The 23559-nt window shown below is 41.2% G+C and overlaps 2 protein-coding genes across 4 annotated transcripts in view; one reads left to right on the top strand and one right to left on the bottom strand.

The window, feature by feature from the left end:
* The window catches only part of ppm1lb (protein phosphatase, Mg2+/Mn2+ dependent, 1Lb), a 169570-nt gene extending 167812 nt beyond the window's left edge, over positions 1-1758 (bottom strand). Inside the window, exon 1 of one of the 2 annotated variants that reach the window (XM_060834848.1) lies at positions 890-1758. In XM_060834848.1, the coding sequence (XP_060690831.1) occupies positions 890-1288 (399 nt within the window). In that variant the 5' untranslated portion in view covers positions 1289-1758. The remainder of the gene's footprint in view (positions 1-889) is intronic. The other variant, XM_060834847.1, reaches the window with a different exon arrangement.
* A 7164-nt stretch (positions 1759-8922) lies between these two features.
* Positions 8923-23559, top strand: part of nmd3 (NMD3 ribosome export adaptor) — a 64414-nt gene continuing 49777 nt past the window's right edge. The window contains exons 1-3 of one of the 2 annotated variants that reach the window (XM_060834183.1): positions 8923-9017; positions 9498-9567; positions 19882-20016. In XM_060834183.1, coding sequence (XP_060690166.1) covers positions 9524-9567; positions 19882-20016 — 179 coding nt within the window. In that variant the 5' untranslated portion in view covers positions 8923-9017; positions 9498-9523. The remainder of the gene's footprint in view (positions 9018-9497; positions 9568-19881; positions 20017-23559) is intronic. The other variant, XM_060834184.1, reaches the window with a different exon arrangement.

Here is a 23559-nt window from a genome sequence, read left to right as displayed (position 1 = left end):
TGCTGCTTGAGAGTGGTGGTGGAGTTGATTCAATCAAGACATTCAAGAATGAATAGGATTATTGTCTGAAAAAAAGACATAGGATTAAGGGGAGAAGTCAGGATGTGGTACTAGGTTTCTGCTTCTTGAGACCACAGAAACGATGTGCCCAATGGCCTGGTCTTGTGCTATAATCATTTTGTAATTCTGTGAAGAACTTCAGTCTTAAAACTTCAGTATTAAAAAGGTCGGTCGTGTATCCATAACTATATATTAAAAATGGTCACAATTCTCTAAGTACACGAGTAAACTGTATCAACTGTTCGCATAGCAAGATTGAAATGACATTTCCAAGTAGTTACAATAACGTACTCTTCTGAAACTGACATCGATGGCGATTTCAAATTTAAAACGCACTCTTTCTGCTTTCCTCCATATTTCTATGAACTAAGTGGCGACGTTCATTGTTTAGATGTTATTTGAGAAGAGGTATTACAATTCCTCTAAAGCTTAATCTTTAAACCCAGGTTTCAGCTTTTAGACTTCACTGGCGACTAACATTTAAGTTGTCCGGTACCTTCGAAAAGCAGAAAACTCTGTGGATGCTGAAGGTCCAACGTATAAAAGTAATACAGAAAATGCTGGAGATACTCAGCAGTCTGACAGCACTTGGGAAAAGGGAGACAGTCAACGTTTCAGGTCGATGAGTTCTGCTGAAAGGTCACCGACCTGAAACATTACCTCTGTTTCTTCCTCCACTGATGCTGCCAGACCTGTATTTCCAGCATTTTCTGCTTTTATTACCTTCCACAGCTCGCAGTGCGCTTCGAATTTCATCTCACTGTGGAAGGGAACATGTCGAAAGCATTCAAGCCCTTAAACTGTTACTGTTGGTTTTTACTGGACTCACCTCTCCTCCGTGCCCGTCAAAAATCCCGAAGATGGAAGGATGACTTTTGTTCACCAGGTCAGTGAGGACTTCGAATCGGTCTTCCATGTGATCCCGCCTGCCTTGGATAGAATAAACAGCCACATTGTTGCTCTTGTACTCCCAGGTTTTGGAGAACTCGGCATCCAGGACATCCAGTCCCCCGAAACGATCGTTCTGAATGATTTCCACCACTTTCCCTTTCATCATTTTCACCGCATTTTGGCTCGATTTCACTATGGTCTTCACTTCATCTGTATGAAAGAAATAACTCCAAAGAGCCAAGCTGATACACAATAGAAACAAAGTTTCCGGCCTCAGAAGAAAATAGCGCATGATGCGGCCTAAAAGAGACAACAGAGTCATTGTATCTTCTATCATTTATTCTACAAACTTGGGAGAGAATCAAACAATCAATTCACCATCCTCTAAGACAGGGACCTGCGCAAAGAAGGCAGCGTCTCTGGCGTGCGGTTCGACCACAAGGTGCAGCTGGATTTCAGAACCCGAACCCCCTCCAAGAGATATCGGCAGGAGGAAAACTGCACCACTGCTCAGTGTGTGCAGGCAGCGAGCGATTTTGACAAGGGGCAGGAAAACGCTGCTTCCCGGAACCCAAACCAAAGCCGCTTCCAGCGAGAGGCTGATTGATTCTGTTCGCTTCTCTGACAACACAATCTGCCGCATTCCCACTGCGGGAACACCCCATCCCAAACCAGAGGGGAAACCTTCCATTCCTGCAAGGAGATTTCCTCTTTCCCCAACTTCTCCAAAATGCAGTGGCCATGCTACTTCTTAAAATCACCTCCTTTTTTTTAAAGAAAAATATAAATGTAGGGAAATGCGATCGATCAAGAAACCGTCAGCAATTGTCATTAAGTTTATTTCAGTTCGTTAATTCCCCTTTGTGTTTGGTAGATTCGACTTTCCAGCCTGTAAGTGAATTTGAACGGAGGGTAGGAAGGATCAAAACTCAATGTGGGAAATACGCCTACTCCTCTCGCGAAGTATTTAGAGTCACAGTTCATGCTGGCTAATGAGCATTCCACTTATAAAAGATACACATTTCGTAATTCCAAATACTTGCTCAATACCTGAGCATTGCATCAGCGCGACGGATGAAGGGGAGAACAATAATAGCTAAAACAAAACGAAGAACTGCGGATGCTGGAACAATAAATTATTTGAGAATAATTTTTGTTTCAGACACAACCCTCAGGATTTGCACAGTAAAACAACTGAAATGTGTTTTTTTTCACAAATGTAATACCTTGCAAATACTTTCGGTTCTTTGCAAAATTCTCGCTACTTTTCCAAAAATCAGATTTATTCAGAAATTCAATAAAAACATTCTATAAGTGTATTTATCTGAAAAAAGTTGTATAACTTTACACTCACTTTCAACCAATCATGTAATAATGGACGTAGCGTAGGTGATTTGCAATCAGAATTGATCACAGAATTTGTTATCACCTGTAATAGCAATTGGATGTTCTCAAGGTCAACTCAAACAACGCAACAATGTCAGAGAACAGGAATATTCTAATGTTAGTAATGTGTGGTATTTCAGCTTCTTGTATTTAATGGTCTCAGTGAGTTTATTTGTATTCTTGTATGGGATGTGGATGTCATTGGGAAAGTTAGTTTGTGGCTTTTTGCCAAATGCCCTCAAACTAATTGGCTCGTAGACCAGTTCAGAGGGCATTTAAGATCCACATTACTGTGAATCTGGAATCACAAGTAGGCCAGACCAGAAAAGGATGGCAGAATTTCTTCCCTTAGGACAGTGGTGACCTGATGCGTTTTTATGACAATCAACAATGATCACATGTTTGCCATTAGACTTTTTTTATTCCAGATTTTAATTGAATTTGAGGATTTGAACCTCTGTCTCCAAAACCATTAGCCTGGATGACTAGTTGAGTTACATTGTCACTACATCATCTATGAAGCTTGAGTAAATAATCAGGTTTTGGTTATGTATCTTTGTGGAGTGAATAGACTACATAATTTAATAGACTAAAATAGTGTAGGCAGTAATAATTAGATGAATAATCATCTTAAGAGTTTTTTTGAGTTTCTAATTGTGTGGTAGAGTTGAATTTACTCACACAAAGAGGGCCTGAATGTTTCTTGGGATTGCAGATGATAGGACATGGCCACTCCACAGTTGGATAGGACACTTCAACTGTGGGAGGCCACCTGGATATGTGGGAAGATGTAAAAGGCGGAACTATCCTCCTGTGTTTTATTGAGTATTAAAGTGATGATATCTGGAAGTGTAGTCTTAAACCCACACTGTATGACAAAAGGCTACACTAGGAGGGTTTTGTTTTTAAATTCATTTCTTGCTAGCCCATCCTTAGTTGCCCTAAACTGAATGGTTTGCCAGGCTACTTCAAAGCATAGTATCGAGTCCATCACATTACTGTGGTCTGAATCACATGTAGGTCAGAACAAGTACGGATAGCAAAGTTCCTTCTCTAGGTGCATTATTGAACCAGGTAGCCAACAATAATTACATGGTTGCTATTTCAAATTATTATTGAATTTAAATTTTGACATTTACCATGATAGGAATCGGCCCATGTCATAGAATCTCTAAAAGAGTCCATTTGGCCCATTGAGTCTGTACTGACGCTCAGAGCATCTCACTCAGACCTGTACGCCCACATTTACCATGGTTAACCCAGCTAACCTGCAAATCCTGTACATTACACCACAACTCTTTTTTAGCATTGCCAAGCCACCTATCCTGCACATGTTTGGACTGCAGGAGGAAACCTGAGCACCTGGAGGAAACTAATAGAGACACGGGGAGAACATGAAAACTCCACACAAACTATTGCTCAAGTTTGGAGTTGAATCCACTCCCTGGTACTATGAGGCAGCAATGCAAACCACTGTACCACCATGCTGTCCAGAACATAAGCCTGGATACTAGAATATTAGCCTAGAGATATTGCCACCATACCACTATACTGGAGGGCATAGTAACACGCAGGAATGCAATAATTGGGAATTCATCAGATAGACAGTTCTGCTGACCATCACTGACAGTCCTTTAGGGTATGTAGCCTCCATGGTTCTGGTGCAAGGGACAACATAGAGAAGGTATGGAACATTCTATGGAGAGAGAGGGCAACAGAGTGATTATGCCTCAGTCGTATCCTTAGTACTGAATTGCAGTATTTCTTGTGTCTAGCTTTAAGAGCACATGTTATTTTTAGTCACTCTTTGGGAAAGGGAGTTAGTATGTTAATCTGAGCCATTAAATTAATTAATGTCTGTTTCTGATGAACTGTTAAATGTGTCTGCAAGTGACTGCAAACGTTTATAACTTTTCCAATTTGTGTGTTATGAAATTTTACTTCTTTTGATATTGCAGATTTTTTTTCAATGACAATGCCAAAATACTTCCCAGAAGTGCTGGGGAAGCACTTAGGAAAGATTAATTATAGAAACTTAATATTATCAAAAAAATGTTGGTAAAATCAATGGGACTGAAAGCTGATAAATTTCCAGGACCTGATAATCTAATTAATTGATTATTACCTTCCAAAACTTGCTAGATTCTAGAATAGTCCCAGCAGTTTGGAGGGTGGCAAATGTAATCCCAATGTTTATCTAAGAAGGGAGAGAGAAAACTGGCAATTACCATTTGGAATAACACCAGTGTAAAACTGGAGTCTATTATCAAGGTCATGATAACAGACACTTAGAAAATACCAGTGGTATTAACAAAGGCAAGACAGATTTATGAAAGTATTTGACACACCTGTTGAGAAGAGGCAGATGGAGTTTAATTCAGATAAATGCGAGGACCTGCATTTTGGGAAAGAAAATCTTAGCAGGACTTATACACTTAATGGTAGGGTCCTAGGGAGTGTTGCTGAACAAAGAAACCTTGGAGTGCAGGTTCATAGCTCCTTGAAAGTGAAATCGCAGGTAGGTAAGGTAGTGAAGACATTTGGCATGCTTTCCTTTATTGGTCAGAGTATTGAGTACAGGAGTTGGGAGGTCATGTTGCGGCTTTACAGGACATTGGTTAGGCCACTGTTGGAATATTGCATGCAATTCTGGTCTCCTTCCTCTCGGAAAGATGTTGTGAAACTTGAAAAGGTTCAGAAAAGATTTACAAGGATGTTGCCAAGGTTGGAGGATTTGAACTACAGGGAGAGGCTGAACAGGCTGGGGCTGTTTTACCTGGAGCGTAGGAGGCTGAGGTTATAGAGTTTTACAAAATTATGAGGGACATGGATAGGATAAATAGACAAAGTCTTTTCCCTGGGGTCGGGGAGTCCAGAACCAAAAGGCATAGGTTTAGGATGAGAGGGGAAAGATATAAAAGAGACCTAAGGTGCAACTTTTTAATGCAGAGGGTGGTACATGTATGGAAGGAGCTGCCAGAGGATGTGGTGGAGGCTGGTACAATTGCAACATTTAAGAGATATTAGGATGGGTATATGAATAGGAAGGGTTTGGAGGGATATGGGCCGGGTGCTGGCAGGTGGGACTAGATTGGGTTGGGATATCTGGTTGGTGTGGACAGGAAGGACCGAAGGGTCTGTTTCCATGCTGCTCTATGTCTAAATCTTTTTGAGGCTGTAACTAATAGATGATGGAGAACCAGAAAATCTGGTGGATTTGGATTTTCAGATAAAGTCTCACACAGGAGGTTATTGTGCAAAATCAAAGCATATGAGATTTGTGATAATAAACTGGATTGAGAATCAGTTAGGACAAGAAACAAGAGAGGAGGAATAATTGTGTCTTTTGTCAGAATGGAAGAAGTACTGAGGGCATCAATATTTGGGCTCAATCTGTTCACAATGTTGACAATTTGGATAAGGGAATCAAAACAATATTTCCAAGTTTGCTGATGACATAAAACTAGGCGTGATTGTGAGTGGTAAGGAAGATGTAATAAGTCTTCAGGGTCGTTTAGACAAGTTGAATGCATGGGCAAATACATGTCATTTGCAGTATTATGTGGAGGAATGTCCACTTCATTAGGAAAAACAGAATGGTTTAAATGATGAAAGATTGAGAAAGATTGATGTACAAAAGGTCTTGGATATGCTTGCACACCAGAAGCAGTAAGTTGTTAAGAAGGCAAATAGTATGTTGGCCTTGATTATGAGAGGATTTGAGTAGAGAAGCAAGGAAGTGTTGCTGCAGCAATACACAACGATTGGTAAGGTCATATCTGAAGTATTGATTGCATTTTTGGTCTCATTACCTACAAAAAGATACATTTGCCACAGGGGAAGTGTAGCAAAGGTTCACTAGATTGATTCCTGGATGGAAGGCTAAGATAAAAGGTAGGGAGGAGGGACTTGGGGGAGGGGCGTTAGAAATGCGATAGGTGGAAGGAGGGTACCTGGGGTGTGCAGTGAGAGAGGGACTCATTGAAATCCTTGTAGAGGGAGGAAGAGAGCTTCTTCAAGGAAGGCATCCTTGCAAGAGATTCGCAGTAGGTTAAAATCTTCTAGGAGAAAGTGAGGACTGCAGATGCTGGAGATCAGAGCTGACATGCTGCCAGGCCTGCTGCGCTTTTCCAGCAACACACTTTCAGCTCTGATCTCCAGCATCTGCAGTCCTCACTTTCTCCTAGATTATTTTAACCTACTGCGAATCCTCTTGCAAGGATGCCTCTCTTGAAGAAGCTCTCTTCCTCCCTCTACAAGGATTTCAGTGAGTCCATCTCTCACTGCACGCCCCAGGTAACCTCCTTCCACCTATCGCATTTCCAACGCCCCTCCCCCAAGTCCCTCCTCCCTACCTTTTATCTTAGCCTGCTTGGCACCTTCTCCTCATTCCTGAAGAAGGGCTCATGCCCGAAACGCCGATTCTCCTGCTCCTTGAATGCTGCCTGACCTGCTGCGCTTTTCCAGCAACACATTTTCAGCTCTGATCTCCAGCATCTGCAGTCCTCACTTTCTCCTGGGATGGAAAGTTTGTCAAATGAAATGAAAATGGGTGAACTGGAGATGTGTTCACTGGATATAGAAAATGAGGGGATCTCATTGAAATATATAAAATTCTGGACAGATTGGATACAGGGCTGATGTTTCCCCCACCTAGGTGTCCACAGCAAGAATGCATGGCATCAGGATATGCGGGAGGCCATGACTGAGATAAGGAGAAATATCTTTAATCAGAGGGTGTAAACCTACGGAATTCTATACTACAGAAGGCTGTAGATGGAACATCACTGAATACATTTAAGAAATAAATTGGTAGGGTTCTAAAAGCTAAAGATATCAAGCTGTATGGGAGGAGGGCAAGAGTATGGCATGGAGCTGGAATCCATAATTGTGGAAAATAGCAGAGCGTTTTTGATGGGCCCAGTGACCCACTGCTTCTCTTATTTTCTATATTTTTGAGCAAAAGAGCAGTTTGATTTTGGCCCTCGCCAGGCCATCAAAACTTCAAAGAAGTCTTTGTCGGAATAGACTTCATCACAGGCCTTCCAATGTCTCAGCAATGATGTGTGAGCCTTTATATCATAGAGCAGCAAGCTGTTGAACACTGGACAGGGAGCCTCACAGTTATGCATAGTTTTCCCATCATCCATTGAAAATGTTCAGGAGGGATCATTAAATTATAGCTGAAAATGTGTTGCTGGAAAAGCGCAGCAGGTCAGGCAGCATCCAAAGAACAGGAGATTCGATGTTTCGGGCATAAGCCCTTCTTCAGGGCTTCTTATGCCCAAAACGTCGAATCTCCTGTTCCTTGGATGCTGCCTGACCTGCTACGCTTTTCCAGCAACACATTTTCAGTTCTGATCTCCAGCATCTGCAGTCTTCACTTTCTCCTCATCATTAAATTATAAGCAGGTTTAGAAACCCATACTGATTTTATTCCCATTCTAACCTAGGCGGGTGAAGCTAATTTTAATGTTCCCATTGTCAACTTGGTAAACATTCCCCAACTGAACATGGGTCAAGGAGTGAATCTAGGAAGCATCAGATCTGTTTTGACCAGTTATGATCTATGGCCTCCCGCACCATCTTGGTGTCACAACTGTGAGGTAATTTAATTGCCCTGCAAATTTATCAATGTCCTACATTGGTATGATTAGTGACTACAGTTTTGAAATGTTTAACCTTTGTCAAATGTTGTTGTTTTCTATGGAAAGTATGCAACTAAATGAAAGGCTAATGTGAATCCCTAATGCTCTTAAAACATGAATTCGCAAATGATAAAAGGGTGATTCATAATTCAAGCAAATACCAAACAGTGTGCGCAATTTATCTATCAGGACTCACTTGGCACATTCAATTTTCAAAAGCTTGATCTGGAAAATCTCACTATTGGTAAAAGAAATAAACATCACATTTAACATAACGGTAACCTGGTGAATCTTCTCCAATACTTGTCAAAACCTGACTCGAACAAGTCCAGGATATGCCTACTTAGTATGCTTGCCCATGTTTCAATGTTTTGTCTGTACGACTAATAGCACATGTCCTGGATGGCACAGTGGAAGCTGCTGCATTGAATACAAACGCAATCTTGAGTTCTGATGGCAAGACAGCTTTTGCTAGTGTTCCTGCAAATTAATTATGGAACATCACATTGGAGTCTTTTAATGCAATCAAACAAGCGTTGAAACTCCTGGCCCTGTTTGTTTTGACCTCGTACACCTTGGAAACTGTAAAGTCATCAATCTGAAACATCAACTCAGTTTGATCTCCAGAGGAGTTGTCCTGCTCAGTTTTTTATGCTATAATTTCTGATTTCCAGTATCAACACAATTTTGCTTTTGAATTTGTAACCATGTTGCTCAGGTTTCCAGATAGCCTACAATTAAAATTAACTAATTTGTCTCAGCAAAGACAAGTTCCCTTCGATTTTATAAACAGATAACTTTAGATACTCCTTCAATGTGAATAAATCACTCGGGTAATGTCCCTGATGAAGAAAAATGCTCAACGTCACTGCATCCACCCACAGGACGCCCAGCCGCTAACCGGAAGCGGAAACGCTCTGCCCGTTCTTCCGGGCGACACGTGGTGCCGTTGCTCGGAGAAACCAGGGGATCGAGCCGGAGTGTGTCCGCGGCCTGGACCTGGGAGATCGGACCGCAGTGAGTGCTGTTCAGGTGCGGTGGGCCAATGGGGAACATAGGCTCCGGATCTTAGGGGCAAAGACGAGGGGTTCCGAGGGAGGCGGGGCAGAAGGGGGAAGGGGGGACGGCGTGGTGGATTTTTTTTTATACTTCATGTGACACCTTATAAACTCCTGCTTTGGAGGTACAGCCAACCTGACTCAAGCTTTGAATAAGTACACACCCCAGTCTTTAATGCATGGTCTGAGCTCAGATGTCACCTTATTCTGTAAATAAAGCCTTGTCTCGAGGATGTGACTTAAGAAATGCTGAGACTTACATGTTAATGAACAGAAATCTGCAGCCCATTCTAAAAGATAAAAGAAAGCCTGTACTTCCAAATAAACCTATTGGACAATAATATGGTGTTGTGTGATTTTTTAAAAACTTTTGGAGGTTAGGCATTTTGATAAATGGCTTGAACACCTAACCAAACAGTTAACATACTGACAGTTGCTTCACCTTCTCTCACAGCTGCATGTGTGTTGGCCAACATCAACATGGAATACATGACAGAACCTGCTGCAAGCACCCAGGGACAGATGTAAGTAGATTACAGTACTTGCTTGATGCTATCAAAGTGTGATCTTAAATAATCAGGCTCTAAAATCCTAAAACCAATTGTTGAAAATGCGTTTTTGTATTGACTCATGAGACATGTGCATTGTTTGCTGGACTAGTGTTCCTAGCTGACTTGGAGGAAAAAATAGTGCCTTCTTGAACTACTACAGACCATGTGTTTGTACACCCACAATGTCAGTGGGAAGCAATTCCAGGATATTGACCCAGCGACACTCTAGGAATAGTGATAAAGAGGAACCTCAATTATCCGGCATTCGATTATCTGAATTTTGGATTATTGAGAACAAGATCGCAAGTCCCAATGCTTGGCTAAACTGTTATTTGGCATTTGATTATCTGACATTTGATTATCAGAACAAAATACTACTCACCCATGTTGTTTGGATAATCGAGGTTCCTCTGTATACTTTGAAGTCAGACTTTCCGGTGGATTGGAGACAAGTGGGGGTGTTCCCATGTATTTGCTGTCATTGTCATTCTAAATCGAAATGGATTTGGAAGGTGCTGTCGAAGGATCTTTGGTGAATTTCTGTAGTACATCTTGTAGATCATACACACTGCTGTTGCTGAGATTTGGTGGTGGAGGGGATGGGTTTTTGTAGGTATGGCACTTAGCAAGTTTGCTGCTTTGTCCTTGAGTAGTGTTAAGCTTCTTGATTGTAACTGGAGTTGCAACCATCCATGCAAATGAGGAGTATTTCATCACACTCCTGACTTGTATATTGTAGATGATGGACAGGCTTTGTGAGTCAGAAGGTGAGTTACTTTGTTTTAGGCACTATATTTATAAGGATGTTGATAGTGGGGTGTCAGTGATGATATTGCTGTTGAACATATGCCATTGATAATGTCAAGTGGCAGTGGGTGGATTGGCATAGTCATAGTGATGTACAGCATGGAAGCAGACCCTTCGGTCCAACCCATCCATGCTGACCAGACATTCCAACCCGATCTACTCCCACCTGCCAGCACACGACCCATATCCCTCCCAACCCTTCCTATTCATATACCCATCCAAATGCCTTTTACTAGCCTCCACCACTTCCTCTGGCAGCTCATTCCATAAACGTACTACCCTCTGCAAGAAAAGGTTGCACCTTAGGTCCCTTTTATATTTTTCCCCTCTCACCCTAAAACTGCCCTCTAGTTCTGGACTCCCCGACCTCAGGGAAAAGACTTTGTCTATTTATCCAATCCATGCCCCACATAATTTTGTAAACCTCTGTAAGGTCACCCCTCAGCCTCAGATGCTCCAGGGAAAACAGCCCCAGCCTGTTCAGCCTCTCCCTGTAGCTCAAATCCTCCAACCCTGGAAACGTCCTTGTAAATCTTTTCTAGTTTCACAACATCTTTCTGAAAGGAAGGAGACCAGAATTTCACGCCATATTCCAACAGTGGCCAATAAAGGAAAGCATATCAAACACCTTCTTCACTATCCTATCTACCTGCGACTCCCATTATCAAGGAGCTATGAACTTGCACTCCAAGGTCTCTTTGTTCAGCAACACTCCCTAGGACCTTACCATTAAGTGTATAAGTCCTGCTAAGATTTTCTTTCCCAAAATGCAGCACCTTGCATTTATCTGCATTAAACTCCATCTGCTACTTCTCAGCCCATTGGCCCATCTGTTCAAGATCCCATTGTAATCTGAGGTAACCTTCATCGCTATCCACTACCCTTCCAATTTTGGTGTCATCTGCAAACTTACTAACTGTATCTCTTATGCTCCCATCCAAAATCATTAATATAGATGATGAAAAGTAGTGGACCCAGCACCCAATCCTTGTGTCACTCAACTTGTCACAGGCCTCCAGTCTGAAAAACAGCCAGTTCTGTATCCAAATGGCTAGTTCTCCCTGTATTGTGTGAGATCTAACCTTGTTAACCAGTCTCTCATGGGGAACCTTGTGAAATGCCTTACTGAAGTCTTAGAAAAACAGATTGTCTCAAATGCAATGTTTCTCCAGTCCAGGAACAAGGAACACCAAGAGAAAATTCTGGCAGAGAGAGAGAATATGAGCATTTTGCTGAAGCAGGGAGAGATGTATATCAGTTTCAAAACTCCAAGAACTGCTTAAAACCAAACAAAAACTATGGCCTAACTTCATATATTCATGCTGCTTCTGTTGTTCCATCTTTTTTTTTTAAAAAAAGGACTCTCGAGCTGTTTACTTGATTGGCTTGGACCAGACAGCCGCAGCACCTATGGCTGAAAACCCAGGACAAAATACACCTCTCAAAGCTTTAATATTGTCACAAGTGGTTAGGAGGAGGGTGTTCACCATTACGGCTGCCTGCTGGTGAACATTAATCTGGTGGTATAACTGAACTAAAACAACTAAGAGACCTGCTTCTGATCTTCCTGTTGGCAGAAACAGAATGCGAATTATATAGCTTAAGCTGAGATCATTGGAGTGGTGTCACCTGTGCAGCATTTTTAGAAAGAAAAGTATCAATTCTATCAGAGATTTTCTTTACAGTCAATCTTTACAGGACATATGTAGACCAAACCTCTGAGCTTACACACAATGCTCTTGTTTTCATACTTAGTTATGCTTGGAAACATTGACTATTAAGGTGTTTCTCCTTCATGAAGAATTTTATACCTTGACTAGGACTGATTAGGGATAGTCAACATAACTTTGTGCTTGGGAAATCATGTCCAAGGTTCCACATGGTATGTTGGTTAGCAAGGTTAGATCACATGGAAAACAGGAAAAATTAGCCACATGGATATAAAATTTCTTCGAAGATAGGAGACAGGATGGTGGTGGTGGAGAGTTGCTTTCTGGACTGGAGACCTGTGATCAATGGTGTGCTGCAAGGATCAGTGCAGGGTACATTAATTTGTGTAATTGATATAAATGATTTGGATGTGAACAAAGGTGTAGTTAGTAAATTTGTAGATCACACTAAAATTAGTGGTGTAGTGGGTAGTGAAGAGGGTAACCTTGGGGTACTGTGGCATCACAATCAGATGGTCTGAGAAGATGGAGTTTAACCTAGATGTGAGGTGCTACATCTTGATAGAGCAAATCAGGGCAGGACATAAGCACTTAATGGTAAGGTCCTGAGGAGTATTGCCGAATAAAGAGACCAAATTTGGGTATGGATCAAATGCTGGCAAATGGGACTAGGTTTCATTTAGGATATCTGGTCAGTGTGGTTGATTTAGACCTCTCTATGACTCTGTGGTTATGAATGGGACCTTCTAATGTAGTGACGCCTGAATGGCTCAGTTCCTAATCTCTGTACTGACAACACAGATGACATCTTTGTTTGAAAATCCATTGCAGCAACATGTTGCCTTCAAGCAAAGTATTTTTTACTCAGTGACTTCATACAATTTTACACATTCTACTAGTTACCATCCTATCTCTTCATGAGGCTAGGAATTTCAGAGTCCTGATGTTCCCATGCATTTGCTAATCTTGTGGATTCGAGCAATTCTGTGTTTGGTTGGGCATTGACACCATCATGAGGAGCTCCTGCAGAGGTGTCCTGGAGCTGACCTCCAACAACCACAACCACCTTCCTTTGTGATAGGTTTGACACCAATCAGTGCAGAGTTTTTTTTTCTTGGTTGCAGTTTTGTTAGGGCTCCTTGAAGCCATACGTTGGCCAAATATGGTCGACACTTCAAGGACTGTTGTTCTTGTCTCACTACATCTACTTTATCAAAATTAGACCTTTCCATTTTCAAGTGCAAATTAGCATTGCTCTAATTAAAACTTAACTTTTAATTTATGGAATTATATTAGGAATGAAATTCTCCAATCTTCAAACTTTGCAAGCTTTCTAGCTGCAGATCAGTCAAACTCAAAATTAATCATCATTTCAAATGTTCTATTTTACATGATCAAATGTAATAAAAATCATTCTAAATTTGCAAACTATATCCGATTTAAAAATCCACGTTTATCAGAATATCTTGGAATCATAATTCTGGCCAGTAACCATGATTATAGGCTTGTTCCTGTACGTTTTACTTTATTAACCTTCCTACAAGTTACATTACTTTGTCTTGTTAAACTTCTGAAGTGTCACAATGTTAATTTCCAAGAAGATCCTTAATGAGTTTTGCCAAACTTAAGGAAGCTTTAAGTTTCTGGCAACTTACAAGCAATTTCCATAACACCCCCATCCCAGAAGGATAATCTTCGAAATTCACATCAAACAAAAATAATTGTTGGCCAACTGAAACATCAGGAATTATTATTAGGCCAATGTTGTTATTTTGTACAGAAACATATCACACATTAGACACCAGCAGCTTAAAGCACGCACAACCAAACCACAGAAGGTTAATGAACCTGCTGATTTCCCCTACTATATTTCCTCTGACATGATTGCTGCCTCCCCTACTATTTAATGATCCATCATCCCAGTTAGTTTTCCAGAATTAGGTCCCAGCATGGTTCTGGTGTAGGGTAACCAAAGAATACAGCATCATCATTTCCCAATACTATGGCCAGTGTTCCAAGACCTATTTCTCCTGCACCCATATTTGACACTTCATCCTTCTAACCTCCTGTGTCCTATGTCAATTTGTTCATGGCTTGGTAATAATTTAGAAATTATTGCCTTTTTTGAGGTTCTGCATTTAAATTAGTTCCCTAGTTACACATACTCCCTGAGCAGAACATCTTTTCTGGTCCAATCAATGAGATTGGTGCCAGTCTGACCATGGCAACTGGATCCTCATCCCTCCCTCTGCATAGAATCATAGAGATGTACAGCATGGAAACAGACCCTTCCATCCAACCCGTCCATACCGAGCAGATATCCCAACCCAATCTAGTCCCACCTGCCAGCACCCAGCCCATATCCCTCCAACCCTTCCTATTCATATACCCATCCAAATGCCTCTTAAATGTTGCAATTGTACCAGCCTCCACCACATCCTCTGGCAGCTCATTCCATACGTGTACCACCCTCTGCGTGAAAAAGTTGCACCTTAGGTTTCTCTCCTATCTTTCCCCTCTCATCCTAAACCTATGCCCTCTAGTTCTGGACACCCCGACCCCAGGGAAAAGACTTTGTCTATTTATCCTAACCATGCCCCTCATAATTTTGTAAAACTCTATAAGGTCACCCCTCGGCCTCCGATGCTCCAGGGAAAACAGCCCCAGCCTGTTCAGCCGTTCCCTGTAGTTCAGATCCTCTAACCGTGGCAACATCCTTGTAAATCTTTTCTGAACCCTTTCAAGTTTCACAACATCTTTCCGATAGGAAGGAGACCAGAATTGCATGCAGTATTCCAACAGTGGCCTAACCAATGTCCTATAAAGCTGCAACATGACCTCCCAGCTCCTGTACTGAATACTCTGACCAATAAAGGAAAGCATACCAAACGCCTTCACTATCCTATCTACCTGTGACTCCACTTTCAAGGAGCAATGAACCTGCACTCCAAGGTCTCTTTGTTCAGCAGCACTCCCTAGGACCTTACCATTAAGTGTATAAGTCCTGCTAAGATTTGCTTTCCCAAAATGCAGCACCTCGCATTTATCTGAATTAAACTCCATCTGCCACTTCTCAGCCCATTCGCCATCTGGTCCAGGTCCTGTTGTAATCTGAGATAACCCTCTTCGCTGTCCACTACACCTCCAATTTTGATGTCATCTGCAAATTTATTAACTGTACCTCTTATGCTCGCATCCAAATCATTTATGTAAATGACAAAAAGTAGTGGACCCAGCACCGATCCTTGTGGCACTCCACTGGTCACGGGCCTCCAGTCTGAAAAACAACCCTCCACCACCATCCTCTGTCTTCTACCTTTGAGCCAGTTCTGTATCCAAATGGCTAGTTCTCCCTGTATTCCATGAGATCTAACCTTGCTAATCAGTCTCCCATGGGGAACCTTGTCGAAAGCCTTACTGAAGTCCATATAGATCACATCTACTGATCTGCCCTCATCAATCTTCTTTGTTACTTCTTCAAAAAAACTCAATCAAGTTTGAGACATGATTTCCCACACAAAAATCCATATTGACTATCCTGAATCAGTCCTTGCCTTTCCAAATACATTTACATCCTGTCCCTCAGGATTCCCTCCAACAACTTGCCCACCATCGAGGTCAGGCAGACCCGTCTATAGTTCTCTGGCTTGTCTTTACCGCCCTTCTTAAACAGTGGCACCACATTTGCCAACCTCCAGTCTTCTGGCACCTCACCTGTGACTATTGATGATACAGATTTCTCAGCAAGAGGCCCAGCGATCAGTTCTCTTGCTTCCCACAGAGTTCTCGGGTACACCTGATCAGGTCCTGGGGATTTATCCACTTTTAACCGTTTCAAGACATCCAGCACTTCCTCCTCTGTAATCTGGATATTTTGAAAGGTGTCATCATCTATTTCCCTACAGTCTATATCTTCCATATCCTTTTCTACAGTAAATACTGATGCAAAATATTCATTTAGTATCTCCCTCATTTTCTGTGGCTACACACAAAGGCCGTCTTGCTGATCTTTGAGGGGTAAACCCAGCTCAGCACTGTCCCCATGACTTGTCCTACCTGCCTATCTTCTTTTCCACCTATCCACTCCACCCTCCTCCCTGACCTATCACCTTCATCCCCTCCCCCACTCACCTGTTGTACTCCATGCTACTTTCTCCCCACCCCCACCCTCCTCTAGCTTATCTCTCCACGCTTCAGGCTCTCTGCCTTTATTCCTGATGAAGGGCTTTTGCCCGAAACATCGATTTTGCTGCTCCTCGGATGCTGCCTGAACTGCTATGCTCTTCCAGCACCACTAATCCAAGATCTTTGAGGGGCCATATTCTCTCCCTAGTTATCCTTTTGTCCTTAATATATTTGTAAAAACCCTTTGGATTCTCCTTAATTCTATTTGCCAAAGCTATCTCATGTCCCCGTTTTGCCCTCCTGATTTCCCTCTTAAGTATACCCCTACTTTCTATATACTCTTATAAGGATTCACTCGATCTATCCTGTCTATACCTGACATTTGCTTCCTTCTTTTTCTTAACCAAACCCTCAATTTCTTTAGTTATCCAGCATTCCCTATACCAACCAGCCTTCCCTGCATGTTCCTCTCTAGCTCAGAGCAATGTCCTAAATCCTGGCATCATGCAGTTAGCATAGCTGTTGGATTCCTGCTGTCAGATGTTATCATTTAATAAGGTCTGGCAAGATTGCCTGAAGTAAAGTCAAACTTGGGAACAGGTGATTGCTCTTTGTTAATTGTAATGGTTGGGTAAGAACTGTTTGGGTATATTCCTATTACTTATGTAGGAAGTAAATAATTAGTGTATTGGAGTTTTGTCATGAGTCAGAATAAAATTTGGATAGGAAGGCTATATGCCTGGAGTATGGCTAACCAATCTTTAACGTCTGATGTCTATCAGTGCCAACAAAGAGTGTTTGTTGTTTGTAAGTCAAAGATTGAAAACTAAATATTCTAACCACTGTATAATTGGAAGAAAACTTCAGAGAGATATCTGAATCAAATTCTAAAGTTTCAGGGTATGATTATGCTCCTCTGTTTTTAGAATGTGAGCTTTGAGTGGAGTGTAAGAATGTGACCCTGTGTTACTTTTTTGTTGAAGAGAAAAACCAAGAATGGCTGTGGCTCTTTCACTGCTATACTTAAGCAGGTTAAAAAAATAACAGTTTTTCTCAGAATTGTCGGCTGATGATTGGGATACAGATGAACTTTTGTGGATAAGATCGATCAAAAAGATCTATGAAGAGTTGAAAATAGTTCCATTGAGTACACAATGGAATGAAGTAGAGTTATACATAGACTGAAAAAATTTTGATTGGAAATTCCCTAATCGGTGTTTCCTTTTAAGTTGTTATACTGTGCCGAAGTACTGAGGTTTGATGAAAGTTAAATTTACAGATAAGCATCGCTAGAAAAAATGTTAAAAGTACTTTCTTTAAAAAAACAACTCTCAAAACATTACTTTCCAGCACAGATTCTGACACTAATCGGATGTTGGCCACATGACAGAAAATGGAATGAACAATGTTACTGGGCTGGTTAGACTGTTTAGAAAAACGAGTCGGAAAGAAGAAATGGGCCAAAAATGGTTTTTTTTTGAAGGTTCTGTGAAGCAAAAAGAATTTGCAATAAACAAATGAACCCAGCAATGCCCAGGGTGTAGTCAGTTCCTGTTTCAGGTGTAATTAAAAGCATCATTACACCATGAACCAAATGACATAATTAAGTATTTGAAACTGCATACAACATGGAAGGTTCAGAGGAAGAAAATGGAAAAATGGACCAAAGAAAAGGCATTGTATTATTCACAAGAAATTTCAGTCCTGTGATGAATGTGATGATTCTTTGTGCAGTATTAACAAAATAGATGCATGTATATAGTCAATGGAATAGGCCAGCTAAAATGCTACATTGATTACATAATGAGGATTGGCGCAAAGTTAAGGAATTCAAGAGTTCTTCCAGATTCAGATTTGGGGATGATAGTATGGTAATTTTTTTAAAGTTGTAGTTCCTTGCAAAGTATCTGGAATCAGCCATTATTAGCGTGGAAGTAATATCCAGTGAATTATTTTTAATTAAGCCACTGGTGAAGGAGGTGTAGATGAAGCTGGATCTGAAGAATGACAAAATTATTTTATTCGCAAAATTTTGAAATAGCAAATTACACAATTGAGACATTATTGTCTGCCTTGAATGGAACATAATCTCTCCACAAAATAAATTGATGTCAATAACACAAGGGGCAGAAATTTAGAAGACAGTGTTATTTTAAAACTTCATAGGCAAAATGCTCCTTTGTCCTGAAAAAGTTTAAAATAAAGGAAAATATGCAGGTATCGGGAATGACGAATACCATAAGAAGAATACTGTACACTTATTGAAAAGATATGGCATTTGTCTTAAAAGAAAACCAAAGAACACCATTATGACCTGTAGTGAGTCTGCCCTTAGTGAGGGATATTAACAAGGTCAAAAACAAAAGCACACATTGCTGGAAAAGCTCAGCAGGTCTGGCAGCACCTGTGCAGAGAAATCAAAGTTAACTCTTCAGGTCAGGTGACCCTTCCATCAGAGCTCTAAAGAAGAGTCATGTGGACTCAAAATGTTGACTTGCTTTCTCCATGGATGCTGCCTGACCCCGCTGTGATTTCCAGCATTTTTTTGTTTTTAATGCGATAAAGATATGGCATAAAGTTTTTATTTTCATACATTTGACACCCAGGTTTAATTACCATTAATATATAGAAAGATGAAATAATTGTGGATGATGTGATGGAGAATAAATAGCAACTAGACTTGTACGACGGGCAAAAATTTCTCTGCTAATTGTTGTGATGGAGAGGGTGCAGAATTTAGAGATACACATGCAAATACTATCATGAAATAGCAGTAGAAAACATCAGTTGAGTCAAACTATAAATATTCGCCGTAGCGTGAGTTGTCCATGCTAGAAATTCTTTGAAGATGGTCAGAGGGCATCCTTATTCTGAACCTAGCAGATGTTAACACTAGATTCTGTCTGATCCCAGAGAAGAACCTGGCTTGATAAACAAGTTTTATTTTGATTTGGTTTTAACAAAATTGTCTCTTGTTGAATGCTAAGCACGTAGGGATATTTCTTGATGGGGTTTGTAAGGGTAAAACAAGGATAATGGAATGAGGTTTTGAGGAATACTGTGGGCTAAGATATAATAGGTTAGTATGCAATATGAAAAGCAATTTTTGCAGATTTGTTTTGGCTTTGTTAGCAATAGTTGCTTGGGAATGTAGATAATATTAAAACGGCATTTCTACATGGAACAGCTCACGGGATGTGCTTCTTTGTCTCGAAAGAGGTGCTGAATGCAGTGGGGACATTTTGATGGCCTCAATGATGCCTCTAGTGTTTGCTACTTAATAAGATCGCTCTCATTAAAATTCAGCAGTCTACAGTTCAAAGAAGATCCTGCCATGTTTTACCGTTGAGGCAGATTTCAGGCATCTTTATGATGTACATAGTTAATTATTTGTGGAATGGAAGCAGTGAATTATGTTACAGGATGATTGATGTGAATGTATTAGCTGCAGCAAGGAGCTGACAGTGTGACAGTCAAATGGTTGCTATGCTTTTTGACATCTTTGTGAAGCCATGCCAATATCAATTTCTTAAGAAATGTGTTAGAAACGTTCCAGAGCAACGCCATAAATGACATTTACACTATTGTCCTGAATGTCTGTGATACTTCATTTGAAATTACTGTAGTCTAGTTAGAGAACTCCATGAGTTCCTGTTTAATTCATTTGGTTTGTTTCCATTCTTAGTCTGTGCTGCCAGTGTGGTATCCCCATTTCTCCAAATCCTGCAAATATGTGCGTTGCCTGCTTGCGTGCACAAGTTGATATCACAGAAGGAATCCCTAAACAAGTAAATGTTCATTTCTGCAAGCAATGTGAAAGGTAAGGATTATGTTCTACAATTAATTTGTATTACATTTATCTTTGTGTAACAAATTTATCTATATGATTGTGGCATGGAAAGACGGACACTTCTATGATCTTAAAAGTTAAATGGTGTTCTGCTGAGAAGAACGTAGAACATTACAGTGCAGTGCAGGCCCTTTGGCCCTTGATGTTGCGCCGACCTGTGGAATCAATCCGAAGCCCATCTAACCTACACTATTCCATTTTTGTCCATATGTCTATCCAATGACCGTTCAAATGCCCTTAAAGTTGGCAAGTCTACTGCTGTTGCATAGAACATAGAATGTTACAGCGCAGTACAGGCCCTTTGGCCCTTGATGTTGTGCCGACCTGTAGAATTAATTTGATGTCCATCTCACCTACACTGTTCCATTATTATTCATATGTATGTCTTATGCCCATTTAGCATTGGTGAGTCTACTACTGTTGCAGGCAGGCTGTTCTACACCTCCCCCCCCCCCCTCTCCCCCTCTCCCCCTCCCCCCCCCCCCCCCCCCTCCCCCCTCCCCCCTCCCCCCTCCCCCCTCTCCCCCCTCTCCCCCTCTCCCCTCTCCCCCCTCCCCCCTCCCCCCCTCCGTCCCCCCCCCGCCCCATTTAACACCATTTATCTGAATATGAATTATCTGAATTTCTGATTATCTGAAGAATATTTCGAGGTCCTGATAGGAGCATTACATCAAAAGACGTGTTTCAACACTGATTGCGTCATTTGTTTACAATGATTGAAAATGAACTCGGCTTTCTGGAATGCTGTTGAGAACAGTCCTGGAAATCAGTGGGAACCCAGACACCATGTCAAAGTGACTGATATCTCTCTCTCTCTATCTCTCTCTCTCTATCTCCCCCCACCACCACCACCACCACCACCACAACGCACACTTTCCCTGGAGTTCTGCACAGAGATGGACGTTAAACTCCCCTACCCCAGATCATCCCTCCAACATTGTCCTGTACAGGTTGGGATGGGGGGGGGATGATGGCAGCTTGGAATGGGGTGGGGGCAGATGGGGGAGCGGGGGCACATGCGTAGTGTGCTGCTGCTTAATCTACTGAATGGGGAGCGGACTAAGCAAGTGCTTGCTGTGTCAATACAATTGAACTGATGGGGGTGGGTGTGTTCGAGAGGCTTCAGCAGAGCTGCAGGTCCCTTACACACAAGTGTGTATCTGCTTAGAAACAAACCCTGAGAGAGAGAGAGGGAGTAAGGCAGGCAGAGCAAGGAAAAAGGGAACTACAGAAAACTCCTAGACCCAGAAGGGAGGCATTGAATCAATTAACTGAATAATCAATTATCTGAACGAAATAGTGCCTGCCCATCTCATTCGGATAATTGAGGTTCCTCTCTACATGGACATTGACATCTCTTTGTTCATCTACACTACCACAAATCTTACCATAAGCCCAGAACTCTGCATACCTGTTACTTCTTCCAAAGTCAATCACCTCACACCTTTCTGTATTAAACTCTATTTGCCACCTCTCAGGTCTGCAACTTCTGTCCTGTGACCTACAACAACCTTCGGCACTATCCACAACTCTACTGACTTTAGTATTATCTGCAAATTTACTACCCATCCTTCCACACCCTCATCCAGGTCATTTATACAAATGAACAAACAGCAGTTGATCCAAAACAGATCTTTGCGGTACGCCACTAGTAACTAAAATCCAGCATGAACATTTCCCATCAACCACCACCCTCTGTCTTCTTTCAGCTAGCCAATTTTTGATCCAAATCACTAAATCACCCTCAATCCCATTCCACCACATTTTGTGTTACAGCCTACCATGGGTAACCTTATCTAATGCCTTGCTGAAATCCATGTGCACCACAATAACTACTTCACCCTCGTCCACCTGTTCGGTCACCTTCTCAAAGAACTCAATAAGGTTTGTGAGACCGACCTTCCCTTCACAAAAGCATGTTGACTATCCCTAATCAACTTATTCCCTTCTCAATGATTATAAATCCTATCTCTTATAACCTTTTCCAACACTTTACTCACAACTGAAGTAAGGCTCACTGGTCTATAATTGCCAGGGTTGTCTCTAATCCCCTTCTTAAACAAGGGAACAACATTTGCTATCGTCCAGTCTTCTGGCACTATTCTTGTAATCAGTGATGACAAAGATCAACAAAGAAGTGAGATGGTTTCCAGAAAATAGACTAACTTGCAAGAATTGATTATTGTCACAGATATTTCATAATGAGAAGTTTAGTTAATTTAGTTAAATTGATTGTTGGTTTTTATGTGAACTGGCAGTGCAAAAGGAAGGTTTATAGTTCTGCCTGTAACTACACTTGTATATGTTTTTGTAGGGAGTATTTACTTGTTATTGCTTCTTAGTTTGTGAATTTTTTGGAGAATGATTGATTGGTAAAATTCAACCCAGTGGGTTGATTAGGCTTCAAAAGATGCACGTGTTATTACACTTGTCACATTTTTCTATTTTAGGTTGCTTTATTACAGGTTTTCATATTCAGGTACCTGAAATAATAGATGGAGTTTTCCCAGGCCCTGAAGATACAGGCCTTTGCCAAACAATTAGGAAAATACAGTGAGAATGCAAAAGAGATTCTTAGTGCTGAGCAAATATGTTTGATTTTATGAATAAAGTTTCAACAACTTTGAGAATCTCTTTACTGATTGGCAAGGCGCTTATTTGAATGTATTAATATTTCATTACCTAATTTGGCTTCGTTTATATGCAGATTGCTATCTTCCCAGCCGGTAAATGAAAACTAGTGAAATTTCCAAAGTATAAGAAATAGGAACAGGAGTAAGCCATTGGCTCCCACAAACCTGCTCTGCCATTCAATAGGATTATGGCTGGGCCAATGTTCTTGGTGTCCTCTTTCCTGCCTTTTCCCCTTAAGTCTTGATTTCCACTTTTGATCGAGAGGTTATCTCAGCCTCAAATATATGCAAGGTCTCTGCTCTCTATGTTAAGGAGTTCAAAAAACACTCAACGCTCTGAGAGAAATTCCTCCTAATCTCAGTCTTAAATTGGCATGTCTTTATTCTGAGACTATGCCCTCAGGTCCTAGACTCTTCCATGAGATGAAGCATTATCTGAGCATTTACCCTGTTAAGCTCCTTAAAGCATACAGCATTTTTAATGAGATTACCTCATGTTCTTCTAAATTCTGATAAGTAGGGTCCTGGCCTCCTTCACCTTTGCTCATAAAACAATACCCTCATATCAGTGATTGTCCAAAGGAACCTTCACTGAACGGTCTCCAATGAAATATCTTTCCTTAAGGGGCCAGAACGGCTCACGATATTCCTGATGTGGTCTCACCAGCACTTTGTGCAGTCCCAGTAAGACTTCCTTATTTTTATACCCCTTAAAATAAGGGCCAACATTCCATTAGCCTTCTTGATTACCTGCTGTACCTCTGTGCTATCTTGCTCTGTTAGTTGCAGAACCACTCCCACTTCCCTTGGTGTTGTGGCTTTCTGCAGCTTTTCTCCACTTACATAATACTGTTTTTTTTGTTCTTCCTTCCAAAATAAA

Source organism: Hemiscyllium ocellatum, chromosome 13, assembly GCF_020745735.1.
Source record: "Hemiscyllium ocellatum isolate sHemOce1 chromosome 13, sHemOce1.pat.X.cur, whole genome shotgun sequence".
In the NCBI taxonomy this organism is placed as follows: Eukaryota; Metazoa; Chordata; class Chondrichthyes; order Orectolobiformes; family Hemiscylliidae; genus Hemiscyllium; species Hemiscyllium ocellatum.
Note: the sequence above shows the minus strand (reverse complement) of the source record. Positions and strands in the feature narration are given on the sequence as shown.